This window comes from Piliocolobus tephrosceles, chromosome 1 (genome assembly GCF_002776525.5).
Source record: "Piliocolobus tephrosceles isolate RC106 chromosome 1, ASM277652v3, whole genome shotgun sequence".
NCBI classification, from domain to species: Eukaryota; Metazoa; Chordata; class Mammalia; order Primates; family Cercopithecidae; genus Piliocolobus; species Piliocolobus tephrosceles.
In genome coordinates this window covers 98,784,159-98,801,656 of record NC_045434.1, presented here as the reverse complement: position 1 = coordinate 98,801,656, position 17,498 = coordinate 98,784,159, and the positions used below count along the sequence as shown (strand labels likewise).

The 17,498-nt window shown below is 46.1% G+C and overlaps 1 protein-coding gene across 1 annotated transcript in view; it reads right to left on the bottom strand.

The window, feature by feature from the left end:
- Positions 1-3,521, bottom strand: part of PCP4L1 (Purkinje cell protein 4 like 1) — a 24,582-nt gene extending 21,061 nt beyond the window's left edge. The window contains exon 1 of the mRNA XM_023214408.2: positions 3,262-3,521. Within this exon, the coding sequence (XP_023070176.1) occupies positions 3,262-3,270 (9 nt within the window). The 5' untranslated portion in view covers positions 3,271-3,521. The remainder of the gene's footprint in view (positions 1-3,261) is intronic.
- Positions 3,522-17,498: the final 13,977 nt, after the last annotated feature.

Below are 17,498 nucleotides of genomic sequence, written 5' to 3'. Positions count from 1 at the left end.
TCAGGCTAATTTTTTGTATTTTTTTAGTAGAGACGGGGTTTCACCTTGTTAGCCAGGATGGTCTCCATCTCCTGACCTCATGATCCACCCACCTCGGCCTCCCAAATTGCTAGGATTACAGCCGTGAGCCACCATGCCCAGCCGATAGAAGGCATTTCAATAGCAGTAAGTGACTAGATTTTCTATTTTGTATATCCAATATAACCATAATAAAAGTAACATACCAATGAGAGAGACAAACTTGGATCTCCTCCAAGTCCACACCAGGTTCCCTAACAACTGGTTCACAGGAGACATAACAGAATAGTATCATTCTGACTGAACTTCCCTTGTTAGGAAGGTGGCAGATGCAGACACATGTGCACAGGAAAGAGAGTGTGGATCTCCAAAGTGTGATATCCCATTCTCATTAGGTAAGAAGAGAGCAAGCAGGATAATGAAGGAGCATCAGGTTTAAGCTGTCCCCTAAATAAGATTTCTAGTTGATCTGTCCCTTGCCCCAGTCCCTGACAGCCAAAACACAGGACAGACACCATGAAGACTGTCACTAGTGGTCCAGGACTCCCATTTCAGCAGAATGACTGCTGAGCCAAGGGATTCCCCCAGCTAGGCTCCTCGCAGATGAGAAATGCAACAGGATTACAAAAGAACCTGCAATTCTGCTTTAAGCAGCCAGCTACACTGTATGAAAAAGGATTACAGGAAAGAGCCCTCAGGAATTGAACACATCTCCCATTCCCATCTGTCACTGAAACTAGGGAAAAGTTATTAAACCACAGGAGATAGAGTGTGATCCACAGCAATCAAGTCCTGCCTGCAGCTGTGAATGCAGACAAATTGGAGATGAGTCCCTGCAGCTCCTTTGTGCATGAACGCGCACACACACACTCACAGGGAAATGCTCTACTGCAGTAATGAGTGACAGCAAAGAGCCACAAAGGCAAGGCAGAGTCAGAGATCCTCCCCAGCAGCCCCACCAGAACCCCTGCACTGTTGGTTGTTCTAGGTCTGGAGACTCCTCCCTGGTTTTGTTCTTCAATTGAATTAGGAGTCTCTTAAGACATCCCAAATCGCCTCATTTCATGCAGTTTCTCCGTAGCAAGAAAATAAGCAGTTGGGGGAGGTGAAACTTACGTAAGATTCAAGGTACACAGGGCTTTCCTGGGCCGGGCTCTTCCACCTGAAAAAGGAGCCCCATGGGGCTGGGCTGAGAGAAATGAAGCAGATTGGAGTCTCCCTAGAGCTCTGGGCAACACTTTCATCTTTTACCATAGCTTTTACAAGAGGAAGAAAACAGGCTGGGTCTCAGCCCCTAGAGAAGCAGAGACCCCTTTGTGACCTGATTCAGAGACAGCTGCTTCTGAATTTTATAAGTATTCATCCCTAAGACCAGGCTCAGCTCCATATTAGGAGACAGCTTCTATGACTAAATTGCTAGTTAAAACCAGTTCACTCTGATAGCCTAGGAGGCTGGGCATACTTGGGTACACTGACAGTCTCCATCCGTGGATCCTTCTCTCATCATTCTACTGAGCCCCTGATGAAGGCTAACCAAATGCAGCTGCTGAGTCAGGAGGGCGCAGACTTGACTTTCCCCTCAAACACCAAATTGTTTCCTTTGCCACAAAACAGGCTTCTCATTCCACCAAATACCACCCTAAATGCCAGCCCCTGTAGTGTCCTACAAAGGGGCTGTGCACTTTCCCCAGAAAAAACAAGCTAACCGCAATTCCTCACGTTGGCACAGCCTTCAGATCACAAACTCCCAGGGGATGGCTTGGATTACGACTTTCAGATTTAGAAATGCCCAGGGTGGGAGGAGTAGTATGAACCCTAGACCTCAGTGAAAAGAGGGCAAAGAAAACCTCTCTTCCCACATTAGAGCTGAAAGAGGAGGTTGATGCGTTTTTTTCTTTTCTTTCTGAAAGACTGCCATCGTCAGAGTTACAACCAGCTGAGGGACTGGAAACCACTTTGGTTCATCTGCAGCCCCCAGACTAGCTGAATTTTCCAGGATAAAATTAGTGAACATGGCAACCAAGACAACACAGCAGTTGGCACTAATTAGCTCCCTGGGTGACAACTTTCGGTAGGAGTCAGCAGAGATCTTCATTTTTACTATCTAAACTGGAACCCAGGCTCCAGGGTCCTATTCCTTCAGTAATCTAATGTCTATGGGAATTCTTCTGTTAAATTTCTGTAATATTCTAATGGGGGAGGAAAAAAACAGTAAGATAATAGCTAATATAGATTGAGTGCCAGGTCCCGTTTGAAGTATTTGGCATATATTATCTCATTTAACTATTACAACAACCAATATTATCCCCATTTTACAGATAAAAAATGAAACAAAGGTTTTGTACTTTGCCTAAGGCTACATCACAGGTAAGTAGCAGACCTACATACATATCTGACATATAGCAGGGGAGTTAGATTTAACACAACGATGTGGGTACTAGGAAAGAGGCTGCAGAGGGCAAGCTTGTGATGCTAGTAACCAGACTGACTTCACTTGGGAAGGCTGATCCTTGTTTCTGGAGATGAGACTGTGCCTACAAATAGACAATAGGAGACGTCTTTCCAAGGTCTCTGCTTTGACCTCCTACTCCCCCACCCCATGAACAGTGTTCTTTGAAAACAGTAAATCAGTTAATGGACTGGGTCTGGCCACGAAGAACACCACAGAGCCTGCCAGAAGACCTAGTTCCTAACAAGCACTGCAGAGGGAGGTCTATTCTTGAAGGGGAAATTTCCCCAGGAGCTGGCAGGGGCTTCTAAATACCGGAAAAGATCCCTCCAACGTTCCTGACTGAATGAGTGGAGGGCAGGATGCCACCTTTCTAAAAGGGGCATAGTGGCCCTCCCCGGGGGCCAGGGATGGAGTTCCTGTTAGATGCTACGTAAGGAATGTGAGTGCCTTACATGCCTAGGAGAGAGACGACAGAAACGAAGTGAGGGGGTAAGGGGAGCCAGACAGATGCAGGGGGCAGTATCCCAAGGGGATGACGAGAGCTCAGCATCCCCACTTCCCGACTCTACCCCCAAAAGCACCGTTCACAGTAGGGAGACTGAAAGCACCCCGTCTTCCAATCGTTTCCCAGCGCCCCGAGGTGGGAGCTTTCCTAGGAGGGCAGTGGGGCGCCCCTGGAGGGTTCTTCGCGGCCACTGTCTGCCTCACTCTCCCTCGCCTCCCTGGCATCCCGAGCCTCAGCCCCCTCCCCGCCGCAGCTCTGCCGAGACCCCCGGAGGCGCGCCGCTCACCTCGCTCATCTCCGCAGCTGGACAGGGCGCGCCAGGCGCGGCACGCACAGGTGAGGCGAGGGGCCCTCGGGGCTCCGCGGGCGACAGCTGAGAGTTGCCCGGCTCTGCGGCAGGGGTTACGGCTGATCAGGAGAGGCGAGTTAGTGCGGAGAGCCGCTGCTCTGGTGCTGGCACCCGGGATTCTCCGTCGCCCGGCTCCGGCCACGGGACCCTCTTCGACCCGTCCTGTCAGAGCCTCTCCGCGCGCCGCCTCCGGCCCCATCTTTTATACTCAGCTCGGTACCCGCCTCCAGCCCGACCAATAGAAGCTCCTCCTACCGTAGCATGACAGCCTCTTGCATCCAATGCTGGCAGGTTTAGAGGTCTGCTGCATTTCCAAACTAGGGTAAGACAGAGAGCGGGAAGGAGGGGGAGACCATCGGGGATGCGCGGATGGAAAATGAACTAGGGGGAGCAAAAAAAGAGAGGAAGGAAGGAGATCTACACGAAGAAAGCAAGGAGGGGAGTGGAATGGAAGGAGTGTGTGAATCTGAGAAAGAGAAGAGCTGGAAGGAAATTAAGAGCGTACACGAAAAGCAGGAAACAGTGAATGAAAGGGGTAAAGGCAAGAGATGTTGCAGATTAAGATTTTGTAGTAGGATAGCACCCTGGACCAGAGAACAGCACAAGAGAGGGAGGAAGGCTAGGGGAAGAGAGAGAGAGAGACAGCATGAGAGAGAGAGAGACTGGAGCAAATGGACAGTGTTCTTCTGCAAAGAACAGAGAAATTGTGAAGTGCCTGTTTGATGTGGAAGATCATAGATCTTAGGAGTTGGAAGACATTTTAGTATTCATCAAATCCTACTGTGTCCGGAGTTAGTTCCTTCCGGTAGGTTCTGGGTCTCGCTGACTTCAAGAATGAAGCTACAAACGTTGGCAGTGAGTGTTACAGCTCTTAAATGTGGCACCGGACCCAAAGAGTGAGTGAGTGAGTGAGTGAGTGAGTGAGTGAGTGAGTGAGTGAGCGAGTGAGCGAGCAGCAGTGAGATGTATGGTGAAGAGCGAAAGAACAAAGCTTCCACAGCTTGGAAGGGGACCTGAGCAGATTGCTGCTGCTGGTTGAGGTGGCCAGCTTTTTTTCCTTATTTGTCTGAGCCCATGTCCTGCTGATTGGTCCATTTTACAGAGTGCTGATTGGTTCATTTTACAAACCTCCAGCTAGTGCTGATTGCTGCGTTTTACAATCCTAGCTACAGAGTGCTGATTGCCGCATTTTACAATCCTCTTGTAAGACAGAAAAGTTCTCCAAGTCCCCACCTGACACGGAAGTCCAGCTGGCTTCACCTCTCAATCTCCCCTCTAAACAGGACACCCCAACTGCTGTTGGAAATTGAGCAATGACCACGCTAGCTACTTCCTGCTGGATAGGGGCATAGAAGGGGCCCTGCAATGGTAGTATCCTCCAGAGGGGAACTCTCTAGGCCAGCCAAAGGGTCAGTGGGTTGGTCCAGGGGTCCTCAGTAGAAGTTGTTAGTTGAGCTCATTTGGGGTTCTATTTGTAAGACCATCTGTAGTTTGATGGCATCAATCCTGGAGGAAACAAATTCGACAAGGTTAAAAAGACAGGGCCCAAAGGGGAGTAATAGCAAGATGGCTGTCACAGGACATAGAAATGGGAGAAGCCATGTTGCCCAACTCCAGAGGTTGGTATAAGAGTTTGAAAGGCATTGTCTGATTTCAGAAGCCTCTTCCTGTAAACACCAGGCGGTGTCTCATGCTACCCCTGACTGGTTAATATAAAAGCAACACTCTTCCCCTAAGAAGGTGCGAAGTCCTCCTTTCTCAGCAGTAAGGAGGTCTAAGCCTCAGCGGTTTTGAAGAGTCACTGCTGCCAAAGAGTCTATTTGGGATTGTAGAGTAAGGATAGATTTTGTTATTTCTTTTAAAGTGTCTGAGAAATCCTTTGAGTGTGTGTGGTAGTAGGATAATGAAGTAGATAAACCTGCTGTTGTGGTTCCTGTAGCAGTGGCCATTCCTAACCCTATAAGTAGGGGTAGTAGTTGTATGGCTCTGCACTGATGGAAGCTTTGAGGGGCACTGATAGGGTCTGATTTCCACAAGATTAGAAGTTAGGATAATACGTGTTATACTGTTAACTTTTAGCAAACTTTGCTTTTGTTGAAAACCTTGTAAGTTTGGGGTTTCAATTATTCTTTGCTATTAATAAGACTTCCTTCAGTCCATATTAACTTAAAATTTGTATAGATGGCACCTTCCTGATTCTGTAAGTACTTTCAGGTTTGGCTGAGTGCAAACAGCTTGCCTGTTTGAGCACACCAATTATTAGGCAATTATCCTAACTCTGCTTCTACAAGAGTTGCCTTCTCACTTACCAAATACCCATTATGTCTTTTTCCCTTAATCACCAGGGAGGAACCATCTATCATCCCGTCCTGGAGGGAGTTCTTCCTAGGTCTGGTCAGATGTTTGTATGGTAATTAATTAAGATTTAGATTCCCTGTTAGGAAACCTACTGGGTTAAGGGATTTTTGATAGGAAGGCTATGGGCTGTCAGTGGCCTCAGTGCTTTTGGACTACACTGTTGTTTACACAGACAACAGGGTGGTATTGGAGTGTTATAGGGTCACAGAGACCTTCAGCTATCAATTATAGGTTTTAAATTTACTCTGGTTTCTAAAGGAATGGGGTGTGTGGGGAAAAGAAAGAGAAATCAGACTGTTACTGTGTCTATGTAGAAAGAAGTAGACATAACAGACTCCGTTTTGTTCTGTACTAAGAGAAATTCTTCTGCCTTGAGATGCTGTTAATCTGTAACCCTAGCCCCAACCCTGTGCTTGCAGAGACATGTGCTGTATTAATTCAAGGTTTAATTGATTTAGGGCTGTGCAGGATATGCTTTGTTAAAAAAAGTGCTTGAAGGCAGTATGCTTGTTAAAAGTCATCGCCATTCTCCAATCTCAAGTACCCAGGGATACAATACACTATGGAAGGCCACAGGGACCTCTGCCTAGGAAAGCCAGGTATTGTCCAAGATTTCTCCCCATGTGATCGCCTGAGATACGGCCTCCTGGGAAGTGAAAGACCTGACCGTTACCCAGCCAACACCCTGTGAAGGGTCTAAGCTAAGGAGGATTAGTAAAAGAGGAAGGCCTCTTTGCAGTTGAGATAAGAGGAAGGCATCTGTCTCCTGCTCATCCCTGGGAATAGAATGTCTTGGTGTAAAACCCAATTGTATGTTCTATTTACTGAGATAGGAGAAAACCATCTCAGGGTTGGAGGTGAGACATGCTAGCAACAATACTGCTTTTTAATGCACCAAGATGTTTGTGTACACACACATCAAAGCACAGCAGCACCTTTCCTCTAACGTATTTATGACATAGAGACCTTTACTCTCATGTTTTCCTGCTGACCCTCTCCCCACTATTGCCCTATTGTCCTGCTACATCCCCCTCTCTAAGATGGTAGAGATAATGATCAATAAATACTGAGGCAACTCAGAGACCAGTGCCGGTACCGGTCCTCGGTCCCCGGAACTCAGAGACCAGTGCTGGCACGGATCCTCCGTATGCTGAGTGCCGGTCACCTGGGACCACTTTTCTTTCTCTGTACTTTGTCTCTGTGTCTTATTTTCTTTTCTCAGTCTCTCATCCCACCTGACGAGAAACACCCACAGGTGTGGAGGGTCTGGCCACCTCTTCAAGGGTGCACTGTTTTTTCTTTACTACTTCTCTCTCTCTCTTTCTCTCTTTCCTTCTCTGACTTTGTCTTTCCCCTCTCTCTTTCTCTTTCTGTCTGTCTGTCTCTTCCACTCTGTCTCTCTCAATCTTTGACTTTCTGTCTCCTTCTCTCTTTCTTTCTCTGCTGGTCGGTCTTTCCCTGCCTCTGCCAGCTGCTTATGCTGCTGTCTCCCCTCTCCTTCTCCTTTGGCTTCGGCAGTGTAAGACTGCCACCTCCTTGGGTTTTTGCACTGCGTGCAATAACTCCATGATTTCCTCGTGATATTTGGTGGGGGTTCCCCCAGAGGTTAGGAAGTCCCTTTCTTTCCATATTGCAGCATGGGCATGTAGAATTAGATAAGCATACTTGATATCTGTATACACATTTATTCTTTTTCCCTTTCCCAGTTCTAAGGCTCTGGTAAGTGCCACTAGTTCTGCTAACTGGGCACTGGCCCCTGGGGGAAGAGGCTTACTTTCAAGTACTGTTACATCACTAACTATGGCATAACCTGCCCTTCGTATCCCATTCTCCACAAATGAACTTCCATTGGTAAATAGGTTAAGGTCAGGATTAGCTAAGGAGACTTCTAAAAGATCCTCTTGGGCGGCATAAGTCTGGACTGTAATTTGTTGGCAGTCATAAGAGATGTTGACAGTCATGTTCGATTGGTTCTCCATCCTCTGGGAGAAAAGTAGCAGGGTTAAGGGCTGCACATGTGTGTATTTGAAGCACCAGTCCTTCAAATACACAAGGAGTAGTGCCTGGTGCCTAAGCAGGCAGTTGTCTGATAGCCATAAACTTCCTTTGGCACCTAGTGTGCCATTTATATCATGAGTAGTCCAGACAGTGAGATCCTTTCCTTGTATTATTTTGATAGCCTCTGATATTAAGACGGCCACTGCCACAACTACCCGTAAACAGTGATGCCAGCCTTTTGCTACTATATTACTTTCCTTACTTAGGTATGCCCCTGGTTGCAGGGTTGTCCCACGAGTCTGAGTAAGGACTCCAAGAGCTATTCCTGCTCTCTCTGTGACATGTAAAGAGAAGTTTTGTCCTGTGGGAAGGCTTAAGGCTGGAGCTTGTACTAGGGCCTGCTTTAAGGTCTTGAAGGCTGTTTCTGCCTCTGGTTTCCATTCTACTAGATAGGTATTTGCTCTCTGGGTCTCCTTGATTAGAGTATAGAGGGGTCTGGCTATCTCACTGTATCCAGGGATACATAGTCAGCAAAAGCTGGTGATTCCAAGGAACCCCTGGAACTGTTTTAATGTCTTAGGGCAAGGATAAACCAGTATGGGCTGTATTCATTCCTTGCTGAGGGCCCTGGTTCCTCTGGCTAAGATTAGGTCCAGATATTTGACTTATTGTAGGCAGAGCTGGGCCTTTCATTTAGATGCCTTGTACCCTTGATTAGCCAGAAAGTTCGAGAGATCTAGAGTAGCCTGCTGGCATGAGGCTTTCGAACTGGTAGCCAAAAGTAAATCATCCACATACTGAAGGACCAGAGTGCCTGGACTTGAGAAGTGGCCTAGATCTTGGGCCAGTGCCTGACCAAACAGATGAGGGCTATCCCTAAACCCTTGAGGCAAGACCGTCTACGTAAGTTGGGACGTGTGGTCTGTGGTATCCTCAAAGGCAAAGAGAAACTGGGAGTCAGAGTGCAGGGGAATACAGAAGAAGGCATCCTTGAGGTCCAGAACAGTGAACCATTCTGCTTCCTCTGGTATTTGAGACAGCAGGGCATAGGGGTTGGGTATAACTGGATATAGAGGAATTACTGCCTCATTGATCAGTCTAAGATCTTGAACTAGTCTCCTAGAATTGGGATGTTGCTGGGACTGCTGCATTTTCTTATTAAGCCTTGAGCTTTTAAATGTCTAACAATATCCTCTAATCCTTTATGAGCTTCAGGCCGTAAGGGATATTGCCTTTGATAAGGAAAAGTGGTGGGGTCTTTTAGCCTGATTTGGACTGGGTGGGCATTTTTTGCCCTTCCGAATTGTCCTTCCAATGCCCAGACTTCAGAGTTGATTCCCTCCTCAAGCAGGGGATAACAAATGTGTAACTTGTTCCCCACATTCATATAGATAATAGCTCCACCTTTGGCTAATATATCCCTCCCTAATAAGGATGTGAGACTTTCAGGCATAACAACAATGGCATGTGAAAACAGCAAAGTTGGCCGGGCACAGTGGCTCACGCCTGTAATCCCAGCACTTTGGGAGGCCGAGGCGGGCGGATCACCTGAGGTTGGGAGTTTGAGACCACCCTGACCAACATGGAGAAACCCTGTCTCTACTAAAAATTCAAAATTAGCTGGGTGTGGCAGCCTGTAATCCCAGCTGCTCGGGAGGCTGAGACAGGAGAATAGCTTGAACCCAGGAGGCGGAGATTGCAGTGAGCCAGAGATCACACCATTGCACTCCAGCCTGGGCAACAAGAGTGAAACTCCATCTCAAAAAAAAAAGAAAAAGAAAAAGAAAAGAAAAGAGCAAAGTCTCCCAATTACAACGGAGGAGTTGGGAGAAATACCTGATTACAGGCTGTCCCAGGATTCCTCAGATGGTAACGGGCCTTGAGGACAGCTGTCCAGGACAAAAGAAAACAATGCCAGTGTCCAGGAGAAAGTCAATTTCCTGGCCCACAATGGTTAAATGTACCCAGGTGATGACATGAGCTGGCACTTGCCCTGGTCACCCTCAGTGCTGTTGTTGGATCATCTGGTTGGGGGCTTCTGGCCCAGAGAACCTTTGTCCTCTGGGGCAGTGCTCCTTCCAGTGATTGCCTCAGCATAGCGGACATGGGCGAGGGGGCGGCTTGTTTCTTGTTGAACACTCTTTTTTAAAGTGTCCTTGCAAACCACACTGATAACAAGCCCTACCAGGTGATTGGCCTACTCCATTTTCTGTCCTCTCTGAACCACCAAGGTTTGTCTGAGGGCCATGACTAAGGCTGCGGCCTTTCTCTGATCTCACTTTTCCTTTTCGGCCTGTTCCTCTTCATCCCTATTATAGAACACTGAGGTTGCCAGGTTTAATAATGCCTCCAGATTTTGTTCAGGGCCCAGGGCTCGCTTTTGGAGCTTTCTCCTGATATCTGTGGCTGATTGGGTAATGAACTTATCTTTTAGGATCAATTGACGCTTGAGGGAGTCAGGTGACAGGGGAGTATACTTTCTTAAGGCCTCCCATTGCCGCTTGAGGAAGGCAGAAGGATTTTCTTCCTTTCCCCGGGTTATGATGGACATCATTGAATAATTCATGGGCTTTTTCCTAATTCTCCTTAGTCCTTCTAGAACACAAGTCTGCAGATGTTTACAACTCCAGTCCCCATGATCTGAGTTGAGGTCCCAGTGGGGATCTATACTGGGAACGGCTTGCTGACCGTAGGGAATTTGTCCATTTCCAGGTATCTCCAAACTCTCAGGCTGCAGCTAAAGCCACATTCTTTTCATTAAAGGCTAGGGTTTGATCTAACAATAGCATGACATCTCTCCAAGTGACGTCAAAGACTTGCCCTAGACCCTGTGGGACATCTATGTACCTATCAGGATCATCTGAAAACTTCCCCAGATCTACCTTGATTTGCTTTTTTTTTTTTTTTTTTGAGATGGAGTTTCACTCTTGTTGCCCAGGCTGGAGTGCAGTGGTGCAATCTCAGCTCACTGCAACCTCTGCCTCCCAGGTTCAAGCAATTCTCCTGTCTCAGCCTCCCGAGTAGCTGGAATTACAGGCATGCATCACCACACCCAGCTAATTTTTTTGTATTTTTAGTAGAGACGGGGTTTCTCCATGTTGGCTTGGCTGGTCTCAAACTCTCGACCTTAGGTGATCTCCCCGCCTCAGCCTCCCAAAGTGCTAGGATTACAAGCATGAGCCACCATGATTTAAAGCACCTTGATCTGCTTTAAATCAAAGAGGGAGAAAGGGACATGTACCTGGATTGGGCCAAATTTCCCTTCCCCTGCAGCTTGAAGGGGTACATAACTGATAGCCCAGGGGGTGGTTGTGGTCCCGTGGAGATTTCTTTGCTTTTTCCTTCTAGGTAGGGGAGATTAGAGGAGGCTTATCATTAGTAGGAAGGGGAGCTATAGGGAGGCTAGCATATGGGGGTAAGCTGAGAGGTCTTTTTGTGGGATGTAAATTGCAGGCTTTGCATAGTTGTGGATTCTCCGTCAATGAAAAGAAAGCTTGGACATAAGGTATTTCACTCCATTTGCCTTCCCTCTTACAGAAAAGGTCAAGCTGCAGGATAGTATTATAATTTATACTTCCCTCAGGTGGTCATTTTTCCCCATCAGAGAGAGAATATTGGGGCCAGGCCATAGTGCAGAAAAAAAAAAAAAATAAGCCACCTCTTTCTCAGGATTTGAGGGTCAAATTGGTCCCAGTGGCTTAGGATGCATTTCAAGGGTGAGCCTGTTGATGCCTGAGTGTTTCCCATTTGAAAGGTTTGTTTTTCACCTCCCGCCCAAGAACCCACCATGGCCCCTGGACCCTGCAGATTGGAATAGTTGTGCTCACTGACGCAGCAGCAGAAACACTAGTTTTCCTCCTAGACCACAAAGAGGACCAAGAAAAATCCGATTTAGTGGCCTTTACCAACAACGCCTTCTCAAAAACCTGTTAGAGTCCTAAGTGTAACCTCCTGGTAGTATTGGGACCTTACCCCTGTCCTATAAAGATGATATGCCCCAGAAATGGAGTGGAGGGCCATACCCTGAGGGAGGGAAGGGATCTCCAGGGTTGGAAGAGTGACGCCTTTTGTCCTCACTTCTCATCATATGAATAGGAAGGATATCATTTCTGAGGCTCCCCATATCCTAGCTTCAGGAATAGCCTTTGTTAGGCCCACTTGTCTGAGGAGGGATCCTAAAAGGATAGTTGGTCTCCCCATCTGACAGGGCTTTGGGCAAAAATTATGTCTAATTGGTGAGCCTGGGTGCCTAAAGAAAGGAACTGAGTCCCAAAATTTATACTAGAAGTCATTCTTATAGGAGAAACTAGAAAAGCACCAGAGGCAGGGAGTGGTTTTTAGAAGTGGGACTAGCCTCAGAGAAGAGACGTGGGAGGAAGTTGTCTGACAGGCGTTAGAACCCAGGAGGCAAGGGTCAGGATAGACAGGATAGATGGGTGAGTCTCGCTTGGGCAATGTGACTTTGACAGTTCCGCTCATGGCTACGTGGTCAACTAACTTTTTGTCAGGAACCCGGACCTGAGTGGCTTTCCTCTCTGTCGACCCTTGGATCAGCCCAGAAGTACAGGAAAAGTGAAAGCTGGTTCCAGGCAAACCAATGCTCCCAACTCAGAAGAGTCGGGGGTTGTTAGAGAGCCCTTTCCCAGAAAGCCTGACACCCGTGTCTTTAGTCCGGGAGCCATGCTAGTCGCTTTTAACTGGCCGACAGGTGCCCAGCATTTAGCCCCCAAATTCTAAGGAAAAATAGAACAGACTAGCAAGCGAAAGGGGTCCAGTGGTACTCACCACTTGGCAATAGTCCCATCTAGGTTGCCAAGATGTGTCCAGAGTTGTTCCTTCCGGTATTTTCTTGACTTCAAGAATGAAGCCATGGACCTTCACGGTGTTACAGCTCTTAAAGGTGGCATGGACCCAAAGAGTGAGCAGCAGCAAGATTTCTTGTGAAGAGCGAAAGAACAAAGCTTCCACAGCATGGAAGGGGACCCAAGTAGGTTGTTGCTGCTGGCTGGGGTGGCCACCTTTTATTCCTTTATTTGTCCCCACCCATGTCTTGCTGATTGGTCCATTTTACAGAGTGCCGATTGGTCCATTTTACAAATCTCTAGCTAGCTACAGACCGCTGATTGGTGCACTTTACAATCCTAGCTACAGAGTGCTGATTGGCGCATTTTACAATCCTCTTGTAAGACGGAAAAGTTCTCCAAGTCCCCATCCAACCCAGAAGTCCAGCGGGCTTCACTTCTCACTACCTCCCATACAATGCAAAAAACAAAAAACTCACTCCAACAAAATGAAGGTCTCCAGTGTCCCCTTGAATAGGTAAATGACGCCCAACAAAAGTTAATTTACAACTGTTTATTCATTCAGTCTCAGTCTGACAATGTGCTCTCCACTGTGTTAAGGCTGTGAAGCTGTTTTTAAAAAGACACTTCTTAAGACCTTGCACCTATCATTTCCATTAAAATATGCAAGTCCTGTCTCCTAGAGCCTAGCTTGTTTTTTCACACATTTCAGGTAGCAACTCATCATCTGGTAGTCCATATTTGAGTACCCAAACTAGCCAAGTGGACTCTGTCAGAGTGTACAGGGCAGATGTGAAAGATGGGCCCCACAATCCGATCTATATAATTTGTTACTAAATAGTTACTATGCTGTGGACTGGGCGCAGTGGCTCACACCTGTAATTCCAGCAGTTTGGGAGGCCAAGGAAGGCGGATCACCTGAAGTTGGGAGTTTGAGACCAGCCTGACCAACATGGAGAAACCCCGTCTCTACTAAAAATACAAAATTAGCCGGGCGTGGTGGTGCATGCCTGTAATCCTAGCTACTCGGGAGGCTGAGGCAGGAGAATAGCTTGAACCCAGGAGGCAGAGGTTGCAGTGAGCCGAGATCGTGCCATTGCACTCCAACCTGGGCAACAAGAGTGAAGCTCCATATCAAAAAAAAAAAAAAAAGGTTCCTATGCTAAATAATTTTAAGGAAACAATATGATTAGGGGAAGATGAGAAGAAATAGAACACCTGGTAAAAGTCATGAACTTTCCAATAACTTCAGTTGCTATTCTTGTTTATCTAAATATCTAGCTTTCTTTTCTTCTTTAAAGAAATCCTTTAAATTATCATGCCTATAATACTCCTAGGCATTGTAAAACCTCTTAGCCTACTTAGAGCTTCAGTTAGCCAAGGCCACTTTCAGCTTTAGCAGTTATACCCTTTTGATGATTTCTTTCATTGCCTATTATAACTGTGTCATTAATAGTAGAGCTTCTCTCAGTCAGCAATCATTGATCTCTTCTCAACAACCAGATTCAGGTAAGACCTCAAATAGTCCTTTCTGTAGCTAGATCCCATTTGCTTTTATATTTCCATTGCTAAGTCAGAAAAAGAGAACATGGAAAAAAGATCACGTCTTTTCCCTCATCCACCTGAGATCCTCTGACTCTCACTTTCCAACGGAATCCAGTTGCCTAAGTTACTAAGTTTCTAACTAGGATAGCTCCTACACACTCTATAAAACCTACTACTCCAACTTCCCCCACTGTTCTAATGAACCATTAATTAGCGTCAAAAGCTCATCTACAGTGACGCAGACCTTTCCAAAGTTCTTAAACAGCTATGAAGATTATTAAGAGAATTCAAGATCTGAGATCAGGGATCAGTAAGCTTTTTCTGTATCAACAAGATGATAAATATTTTAGGCTTTGCAGGCCACATATGTTCTCTGTCAAGACTACTTAAGTCTCCCTTTATAGCTTGAAGGAGGACATAGACGGCCAGGCGTGGCGGCTCACGCCTGTACTCCCAACACTTTGGGAGACCAAGGTGGGTGGATAACGAGGTCAGGAGATCGAGACCATCCTGGTGAAACCCTGTCTCTTCTAAAAATACAAACATTAGCCGGGTGTGGTGGCATGTGCCTATAGTCCCAGCTACTTGGGAGGCTGAGGCAGGAGAATCGATTGAACCAGGGAGGCAGAGGTTGCAGTGAGCTGAGATCACGCCACTGCACTCCAGCCTGGCAACAGAGTGAGACTCCATCTCAAAAAAAAAAAAAGAAAAGAAAGAAAGAGGACATAGACAATATGTAAACAAATAGCTGTGGCTATGTTCTAGTAAAACTTTATTTGTGGACACTAAAGTTTAAATTTCATGTAATTTTTATGTGTTACAAAATATTCTTCCTTAAAAAATGTTTAATATTAATGTAAAACCATTCTTAGCTCACAGGCAGCAGGCCAGATTTGGCTCATATGCCATAAATTGCCAATCTCTGCCTCAGATGACTAAATGCCCAAGTATGCTCCAACAGTAAATTGTATAATAATGAATAACAATAAGTCATGCCAGGCGTAGTGGCTCACACCTGTAATCCCAGCACTTTGGGAGGCCAAGGCAGGTGGATCACCTGAGGTCAGGAGTTCAAGACCAGCCCAACCAACATGGTGAAACACCGTCTCTATTAAAAATACAAAAATTAGCTGGGTGGTGGCGGGTGCCTGTAATCCCAGCTACTCAGGAGGCCGAGGCATGGGAATCACTTGAACCTTGGAGGCAGAGGTTGCAGTGAGCTGAGATCATGCCACCGCACTCCAGCCTAGGGGATAGAGCAAGACTCTGTCTCCAAAAAAAAAAAAAAAATAGTAATAAGTCAAAGAAGACAGGCGGGGTGCAGTGGCTCACTCTTGTAATCCTAGCACTTTGGAAAGGCCAAGGCGGGCAGATCACTTGAGGCCAGAAGTTCAAGACCAGCCTGGCCAACATGATGAAACCCTGTCCCTACTGAAAATTGGCCAGGCATGGTGGCGCATGCCTGTAGTCCTAGCTACTCGGTTGGCTGAGGCATGAGAATTGCTTGAACCCAGGAGGTGGATGTTGCAGTGAGCCAAGATCATGCCACTGCACTTCAGCCTGGGCGACAGAGCAAGACTCTGTCTCAATAAATGAATGAATAAATAAATAAATAAGTCAAAGAAGACAGACATCAGCTGGGACCAAAATAATCAAAAACTTCCTGGGGAAAGTGAAATTTGGGTTAGGCCTTAAAGGAAGAGTAGAATATAAACAAATAGAGAACAGAAGAGAAGAAGGAGGAAAAGATGTGTCTCTCTGGTATCTGGGTGACAATAAGAAAAAAACAGTGAGAGAAAACTCAGGTTTTGAATGGAGAAATTGCAGGCGATATGGCAGGGTCCTGAGTATCAGAATAAGAAATTTAAATGTAGCCTTCATACAAATAGCACCTTTAGGTTATTCTTGCAGAAGAAACATGGGACTGATTTGACAAGAGAAACACTAAGAGAAGGAAGGCCTAGATGGGGACGCTGCAGTTGTACAAAGTGTAGGATCCTGGGTGAGTGTAGTGACAGTAACAGAAGAGAAGACACAGCATCAAGAAACACATGACAAGAAATCTACAAGACTTGTTGACTAGAAAGATTTAGAGGAGGATTCACAGTGACTTTGGAATTCAAGATTGGGAAATTGGGAAAATTCTTCAATCTTTCATTGGCTATTAAGCACACATTATGACCAGGACAGATGCTGAGTGTTGGGATAGAAAAACCTACACAACATACAGCTTATGGTGTAGTAGGGGAGAGACAGTCATGTGAATGCAAAGGCATGGTATTGTTATAGGTTACCTGATAGAAGTCTGGGCAAGTGCAGTGGGAGTCCAGAGAAAGGAACAGAATGAAATGTGATCTACAGAGGCATCAGAAGTGACTACTCAACCTGAGCCACACAGTAAGACTCCATCTCTACAAAAAATAAAAATAAAAATTAGCTGAGTGTGGTAGTGTGTACCTCTAGTCCCAGCTACTTAGGAGGCTGAGGCGGGAGGATTGTTTGAGCTCAGGAAGTTGAAGCTGCATTGAGCCATGATGACACCACTGCATTCCAGTCTGGGTGACAGAGTGAGACCCTGTCTCAAAAAAATAAAACTAAAAAAGAGTGACTACTAAGAACAGCAAGATTTGGCCAGGCACAGTGACTCATGCCTGTAATTGCAGCACTTTGAGAAGCCGAGGCAGGAGGATCCCTTGAGCCCAGGAGTTCAAGAGCAGCCTGGGCAATATAGCGAGACGCCGTATCTACAAAAAATAAAAATAAATAAAAAAAATAAAAAATAAAAAGAACAGCAAGATTTCCTAGAACTAGAGTTGTAGGTTTTGGAGACATTCACATACTGAGATGAGGGTAAATGAAATGAAGCATATAAACTCTGTAAACTGTGATGTTAAAATATTAGACATTTTTACTTTTTACCAGAGCCTCATGTAGAAATAAAGCATTAGCGAAGAACATGAAAAAAGGGTAGGAAGGTTAAGATCAAGTTTAGGTCACGGGCGTGGGGGCTCACACCTGTAATCCCGACACTTTGGGAGGCCAAGGCAACCGGATCATTTAAGACCAGGAGTTTGAGACCAGCCTGACCAACATGGCGAAACCCTATCTCTACTAAAAATACAAAAATTAGCCAGGTGTGGTGGCAGGTGCCTGTAATCCAAGCTACTCTGGAGGCTAAGACACGAGGCTTGTTTGAGCCCAGAAACTGGAAGTTGCAGTGAGCCGAGATCACACCACGGCACTCCAGGCTTGGTGACAGAGCAAGACTCCGTCTCATAATTTTTTAAAAAAGGAGCATTTGGGAACAAAAATCCCCACAGTTTCCATAGTTTTCATAGATTTTCCTAACTCATGGGCCTAGAAAAAAGAAGGATCAATTAGAGAAGAAAGAAACAAAGACCTATTAGAAATACAAATGGAGAACCAAGAATACATAATATCATAGAAGTTAGGGAGAAAAAGTTTCAAAGA